Genomic DNA, 7,725 nt, shown 5'->3' with positions numbered 1-7,725 from the left:
CTTTGGAAAGTGACTCTTTCTTTTCTGTGGACTACAAAAAATATTGTGCAACAAAAAACGGTTCACACACTGTCTGTAGCATGAAGGTATAACTTCCCCTTCCTCACAGCTGAAATAACAAAATGAGCTCAGCATAATGTGGCTAAACTGATGGCTAAACACAACTTCCTGAAAGGCAAGGCAGTAGCACTGTGAAAGACACCCAATGATTGAAAATATTTAAAAAGGCAATGCCAAAAGGTATAAACAACTGTTTTATTATCTTTCGATATTTTCTACATGGGGTTTGATGGATTCTTTACAGACAGCTCTTCCTCCATATCTGTGTTAAACACCACACATACTATCTTCCTCAAACTTTCATGGGTTTTCATTAACAGAGAGATTTTGGAGACAACATAGACAGAACATACAGACTCTCATACACAAAATACAAAAAGCTGGTCATTTTTTTATTTGCAACAACGCGTTCACACTTCCCCAGTATCCATGGATATCAACTCGATTAATACTTTTAAGGACCCGCCTCTGTTTGGGGATTTGTTCTCAGTGGCTGAAAATGAAACTGGTAAATATTTCATTATATACAGTCATTGATATTCATGAGTACAGGGAAGTGCTTGAGGCGGGTGCAAAGGGAGTCGTTGCCGATTGGTCGTTCCTCTCATCTCCTCACTGATTGGCTGTTCACTCCTTTAGTTTCTCTTGTGCTGATTGGCCCTCGGAGCGTGTTCCCGGATAGTGCCTGATAGTGGACAACACCGTCATCAGAACTGTGGAGGGAAGAAGTCAAATTACTTTCCATTCAAGAATTTGGCACAATTCCAACTGTCAAACACATACATATCCAATACATTAAACCAGAGTAAAATTAGCTTACGTTCTTGAGGAATTCCTCTGCAACAATACGGGCCCTGGCATTAACAGACAGCTTCATCTCGCTGATCTCCTTGTCGATCTCCTCCATGAAATGGATGACATAGTCCACCAGCTTGTGCTTGTACATCTGCTCCGTGTGGAAGTTAGTGATCAAGAAGCTAATGTCGTATCCCTGTAGTCACAGCACAGGAGAGAAGAATGGACGAGTTGTTATGAAGGGAACTATACCAAAAATCACATACCACAAAAATATCACTTACTGTCCCTTTAATCATGGAAATAAATATTGAATTTTTTTTCTACTTTTGAGTACAGTTCCTAAAGCATCTGTGCATGACGAGTCGGACGATATTTTCCATTTAACAGGTTCTCCCCTGTTCTTCATCTTTTTACTTTTACTGTTCTTGTGCGACTCACACTGTATATTATGAATTGATTCCTCTTTTGTCACTTGTGTATTCTATTCGAATACAACCCGTCCCCCTCTCTGTCTCTCACCTCCACTGGTTTCCTCCTCAGAATGAAGAAGTTCTCTGCTCTCATCATCATGAAGCGCATGAACTTGTGGCAAAGGATCTTCTCAATCTCATCGGCCTGCAGAGAATCATTTTGGTTGTTTTCAATTCATATTAGACTTTAGTAGAAATTTAGAAAATGCCAAAAAGTCAAAAATTAAGTACAGTTCTGTTGTTTTAAATCACCTGTTTGACAGCAATGCTGACTCTGACAGAGTTGATGGATCCCTCAATGAGGACCTTCTCCTTGTCATTGCGGCTGATCACCACGGGCTGAAGTAGCAGCTCCTTGCTGCTCCTGTAACCACAGCGCAATGCATCCAATAAAATAAAAACGGCCTGCTCACTTTTAAACTACTGTTTTCAATAGATACTGAAATTCATAAGTAAGCTTGTACACAGAACCTCAGAAGTTATATTGATTAGTTGAAGACCTCTGAAGCTTCACACTGATATGGGAACATGCTTGCAAACAGGCTGCGGCAAGTCCCTTACGAGCCAATCTCAAAGCCTTGCCCGCCCATGCTTGTGTCATTTTTCCCTTCCTACATTTTCTTAAGCAAGTTTGAACAAGTCTGCACCTGTGTGACAGCTGTGGAAGGTCTGCAAACAGCTTAAGGGCTGGAGAAACAAGAGGGAAAGAAGCAAAAGCTGGGGAGCAACTAGTGAGGCTGCTTATTCCAAACACACGCCATTAAACATACCTGACCTCCACCTCGGGCTTGTTGTGACGCTCCACCACCTGCGAGGAGAAGTTCTCCAGACAGAGGGCGGCCTGCAGGGTGGCCCTCACAGCGTTTAGGTAGGGGCGCAGAGTCGCTGTCTGAGGAGGAAACCAATAAGACTAGTGAACGGATGCATCGGTATTTATTGGACGATGCATTTGTTATTTAGATCAGGCCAGCTGAACCTCCCAGTGTGACTCAACATGTAGGGTCACCTCCTGAGGACAGGTTTGACCAGCAAGTAAAATGATATGCAAGGAGACAGTGTCTTCTACTCAGTGATTACTAACCAATTCAATTTGACATCTTTAAATTGTGAAGATAGCACCTTTACCGCTCATCTAATGAAGAAACACACACTTATAGTCAGTGTGTAACCTATGCAAGTAAGCCTTGTGTACCTTCAAAAAACATGAATGATTTTGCTTGTATTTGATAGAGGGTGATAGATTGAAGTTCATCCAAATTATTAACGCCCATCTTAATCTTCACTGAACCTCTGCCAAAGGTAAACAGTAAACACATCTTATCTACACCGTTTAATGATAGCGCTTTGGTGACGCTACCTATCCCAGTAACGAAGAGAAAAAAGATGCCTAGAGGAAAAGACAGCTCAGCTCGATCACTTCAGTTTCTGCAAAACCTTGTAAGGATGCCCGACCGTCCTCTCATTTTCATTGGAGACAACCAAAAACCCAGTATATGAAAAGAAGCACGGAGCTAGCTAACATAACCCATCTCGAATGTAGCCCCGGTTAGCGGCGGTAAATAGCTAAATAATACAATATAAAGACACATTTAGAGCAAGACACTTACCATTTTAGTGCCGTAAAAGACGGAAGTTCCTCAGCCACGCCTGGGACTCTTCTTCCGTAAATCCTACATCGTCGAGCACTGACAGGGTGCGCTGGTTTGACTACTCGCTCTTCGTTTGAGGAAGCGGTTTGGCTCCACACAACAGAAATAATTAATTGTGCGCGTATTACTCCGCCCAGGCGGGGCACAGTGTGTAGAAAACGAGCAAACCCTAAGATGTGTCCATTCCGCTCTGTAAACAGGAGACATGTCGCTCAGTGACCGTTCGTTCAGGAGATGTTTTGAATTATTGTTACATGCTTTTCAATAAAATGTGTTTATTTACAACCCACATTTGACTGAATTTACGGGTTAAGCGGCAAACACTTTTTTTTAATGCACCTTGACGCACAATGGTTTGTTCCGGTGATACCACTCTAGCATTAGGGTAACATATTCATAACATTTCTTTCTGGTCTGTCTGTTCTGACAGTGACACAAAGTAAGTGTTTAAAAAGCTCTTTGTTTTTGTAGTGTTTTTTAAAAACTCCAATTGTATTCTTCAATTGGTTATATTTTCGAAAATAGGCAATCATTTAATGTAAATATATTCCCCCCTGTAATCATAATGGTATTTTCCATCATGGACGCCATTCACTGACGGTAAATATCCCTGTTCTGAAACGTAAATGATAAATATGTCAGTCTAGGTATAGTGCTTTTAATGTCATGAAATGTTAAAACTCATTCGTTTGAAACGCTTGTGTAAAAAAATCATGGTTACCGTAATTAGAATGTAAAATTAATTTACGCAGATTGGGCCCAGCGAGCTCGCGCTCTATGAAGCAGACCTGCGTGTACGTGCATTTGGGTGCGTGCGTGCTTGAGTGTGTGTTGTGTTTAATACGTGCATGTGATAGAGAGTCAGACAAATTGAATAACAGAGATAGTTACAATCACAGCTTGACACCAATAGGCTACCACGTCTCATCCTATTTTTTTTCTTTTTCACTATCCATTTTTCTGCATCAGTTTACACAGACACTGTCAGATGTAATTTGCCACACTGCATCATGAGTGAGTTAAAGGACTGCCCCCCACTCAAATACTACGACTTCAAGCCCGTGGAGCATGTGAAGGTGTGTCCCCGCTACACCGCTGTGCTCGGGCGCTCAGAGGACGATGGCATCGGCATTGAGGAGCTGGACACCCTGCAGCTGGAGCTGGAGACGCTGCTGTCCTCAGCCAGCCGCCGTCTCCGGGCCCTGGAGGAGCAGAGACAGGTGGGACACCACCAAGGATGAAAAAACAACAACACATAATACCACTGTTTACAAAGCCTCCCTTGTTAGTTGCTTTTTGTAACTCTTCTCCTGTGCTGTGTCTCAGATCCTCACAGACTGGCAGGACAAGAAGGGAGATAAGCGCTTCCTGAAGATGGGGAAAGACCCAGACCCCGCAGCCTCTTCTCGCCACAAGCCAAAGAAGCAGAAGTTGGACGGCAAAGGCGGTCACGGGCCGGGCCCCGGTCCAGGCAGACCCAAATCCAAAAACCTGCAGCCCAAAGCCCAAGAGTATGAGTTCACAGACGACCCACAAGACATTCCCCGCACTCCAAAGAATGACGCACCTAACAGGTCAGCAACAGCAGCTCCTTCTGCTATACTGCATATGCTTTTCTTCAGTGTTTCTCTTCTTTGCTTTCCTTTTAAATCACTTTATTCAATATAATTAGTGAGGCTCACACAAGTGTGCTGTTGTAAGAGTGAAGGTAATATAAATTTGTTCTGTGTTACTACATTTTTTGTACTTCATATTTTAATTTTATTTTTATTTCAGATTTTGGGCATCAGTCGAGCCATATTGTGCTGATATCACAAATGAAGAGACGCGGTTGCTAGAGGAGCTTCTGAAACCACCGGAGGACGAAGCAGAGTATTTTAAAGTATGAAAAGTTCATAATGTTATTTGTTGTACCTTATTGACTCAAAAATTTACCAATGTTGTGGCTTTGTTTATTGTATTGATCTTAAAATTGTGATGCGCCCTTGTACTGTCTGTCTCAACTGTAGATTCCGGTGCTGGGGAAACACTACTCTCAGCGGTGGGCCCAGGAAGATCTGCTGGAGGAGCAGAGGGAAGGAGCACGAGCCAACGACAAAAAAAAGAGCCTCATGGGGGGTCCACTGTCTGAGCTGGATGCAAAAGGTGAGGCATGGCCTTTGCCTCGTTTCCACTGAGCAGTACAGTTCATTTTGGTACGGTATGGTACAGAACGCATCGGAAACGCTAGATCTGGTTTGCGTTTCAACTGCCAACAGTACACTTACTTTGTGGGCAGAGTATATGCCAGATTGCGGAAGCCGTTCAGCGACACTGGCCGTGGCAGCTACGACATAACTATCATGAAGTCGTAGCAGCGGGACACAGTGTAGCCCGCTAATGAATTCAATGAAGAGTAAAAACGCCACACAATAAACAATAGCAGTGCGCCAACATTTTACTCTTTTGACAGTGGAAATGAAAAAGTATGCGTAAACTACCCTAACAAACCAAACCGCACCTACCCGTGGAAATGAGGCAATAGTGTGCCTTTTGATATAAGAGTGCCAGACTGTAGATGTAAGTACTGTATTCATACTCCTCTTCATGCTGTAGACGTGGACTCCCTGCTGAAAAAGTCAGAGTCCCAACATGAGTCTCCAGAAGACGGATGTCCCTTTGGTCCGCTCACACAGCGTCTGCTCCAGGCCCTTGTAGAGGTAAAAAAAAAAAATATGTTGTGATCTTGCAGTTTCAGTGGTAAAAAGCACTCAAGTTTAGATATTGTAATCAAACTTGACCATAATCTGTGATTTTTTTTTTTATCGTTTTTTTTCCCAGGAGAACATTATATCCCCCATGGAGGATTCTCCTATACCAGACATATCAGGGAAGGATGCTAACGATGGTGCCGGGACTTCTCCACGGAGCCAAGGAAAAGCTTTCAGGTATTTGTGCAACATCTACTGAATGTACGAGACATTCCTTGGCTCTAAGATGAGTCCTCAATGCTAGATACATTGGCACACTGACCCCAAATATGTTATCTGGGATATTAAATAGCAGGATATGTTCAACCTGCGTTTATACCAGACTGTGTCATGGGTTTTGGAGTAATAAAATGAAGATTATTTGAATCACTTTTCTTGAATAGATTTGATTGGTTGGTTCTGATGCTAACATATCTATAAAATAGTTTTTCCTCAAAGATGATGACACTTTGTGAGTCGGCCTGGGCCACGGTGCGATACATGCTTTGAGTGTTTGGTTCAAGAGATTCAAACGCTAATTTGTCATTTGCACAACAATTACAGCAGCAGTCATTGGGAATTAAATTCTTAGGCCTCAGGCTCCTCTCAACAATGCAAAAGGAAAAAACACAAGTGAAGAGCGCAACTACTGAGACACAAAAAAAACACAACAGTAGTGCAAGTTCACAGTGCAGATAAAAGTGTCATGTCATATTCATGTCTTGTGTGTCTTCTATCCACTTTGTACATTTGATTGTAGATATCAAGTTGCCATCCTGAACTTTTTGACTTGCTATGCCAATCCTCATACCTTGTGCCTTTGCAGTGTTCCCCACACACGTTCCCTGGAGGCTCGTATCAAAGAGGAGCTAGTGGCCCAGGGCCTGCTGGACTCTGAGGAGAGACCTGGACCCGGAGGAGACTCTGAGGACGAGGTCCTGGCAGAGCTGCAGAAGAGACAGGCAGAGCTCAAAGCCCTGAGTGCTCACAACAGAGCCCGTAAGCAGGAGCTGCTCCGGTGAGAACACAACCCAACAAAACACATGTGTTCCATGATATAAACTGTATATTAAATCACGTGTGATCCACCTTCGGCTTCTGACATGAACCTTTTTATCTGCTGTTGCCTCGCAGGTTGGCGAAAGAGGAAATGCGCAAGCAGGAGCTCAGGCAGAGGGTCAGGGTGTCTGACAACGAGGTAATGGAGGGATTTCGACGGATCATGGCAGCCAGGCAGAAGAAACGCACCCCAACCAAGAAGGAGAAGGACCAGGCCTGGAAAGCACTGAAGGAGAGGGAAAGTATCCTCAAGTTACTGGATGGATAGAGGGGAGGAACTGTTGTGTCTGGTTTTTATCCAGAAAGGATTGGAAGAATGAAGATTGACACAGACAGGACAGCTGTGAGTAGCTGTTTCTATGAGTGTGTATGATATGGTTACCTGTAGGTCTGTATGATTTAAATAGTGACATTTATGTTGTAGTTTTATTTCATGTACAGCACGAAGCTCAATTGATCTGTAATATTTAGTTTTCATCAGAGACCTTTTCCCTTTTTATTGATTTTGTTCTTTGTTGAGTGCATCTTAATTTAGTTTTTTTGTTTTGTTTACCATTGTAATGTTGTAAAACAATGCACGTGAATGAATAAATCAGTACCGCTGATAGACTTGAAGTTCTTGTACGTTTTTGTATGAAAAGCACTATTAAATTAGCCTGGAAATCCAGACCCATATCTAGAACGATAGAGACAGAACATTCCTCTTACGTGCTAATTAAAGATTTGAGTGCAGTCTTCCAAATCGCTAAGTGTCGAGGCAAAAGCAAGCCGTCTCAAACTCGAACAACATACCCACAGCCATCTCTGTTTACTATCACGGCTTCGGTGGCGCACTGTTGTCATCCGGTTACGTCCACCCCAAAGCACCATACATAGGGCTCTGCCTCTGGCCCGCCCATATCAGAAAGAACGATTTGATTGGTAGCTCAGGATTTCTTGACATATTAAATGAGCTTCAAT

General features: G+C 43.0%; 2 protein-coding genes across 3 annotated transcripts; one reads left to right on the top strand and one right to left on the bottom strand.

The window, feature by feature from the left end:
- Positions 1-241: 241 nt before the first annotated feature.
- arpc4l (actin related protein 2/3 complex, subunit 4, like) lies at positions 242-3,052 on the bottom strand. The gene is made up of 6 exons (XM_080025558.1): positions 2,936-3,052; positions 2,099-2,217; positions 1,581-1,692; positions 1,378-1,473; positions 881-1,051; positions 242-773 (listed from the first exon to the last, which is right to left on the bottom strand). Exons 1-6 carry the CDS (start codon positions 2,936-2,938, stop codon positions 768-770), a joined length of 507 nt encoding a protein of 168 aa, XP_079881684.1. The 5' UTR covers positions 2,939-3,052; the 3' UTR covers positions 242-767.
- Positions 3,053-3,555: 503 nt separating this feature from the next.
- tada3l (transcriptional adaptor 3-like) lies at positions 3,556-7,366 on the top strand. 2 transcript variants are annotated; one of them, XM_080025557.1, is made up of 9 exons: positions 3,556-3,577; positions 3,947-4,197; positions 4,304-4,551; positions 4,754-4,859; positions 4,987-5,122; positions 5,573-5,676; positions 5,798-5,904; positions 6,533-6,724; positions 6,841-7,366. In XM_080025557.1, exons 2-9 carry the CDS (start codon positions 3,988-3,990, stop codon positions 7,031-7,033), a joined length of 1,296 nt encoding a protein of 431 aa, XP_079881683.1. In that variant the 5' UTR covers positions 3,556-3,577; positions 3,947-3,987; the 3' UTR covers positions 7,034-7,366. The 2 variants fall into 2 exon arrangements, with proteins under 2 accessions (XP_079881683.1, XP_079881682.1); XM_080025556.1 differs by lacking the exon at positions 3,556-3,577 and adding an exon at positions 3,725-3,785.
- Positions 7,367-7,725: the final 359 nt, after the last annotated feature.

This window comes from Ammodytes marinus (genome assembly GCF_949987685.1).
Source record: "Ammodytes marinus genome assembly, chromosome: 4".
NCBI classification, from domain to species: Eukaryota; Metazoa; Chordata; class Actinopteri; order Uranoscopiformes; family Ammodytidae; genus Ammodytes; species Ammodytes marinus.
The sequence above is the reverse complement of the archived record's forward strand: the minus strand, read 5'-3'. Positions and strand labels throughout refer to the sequence as shown.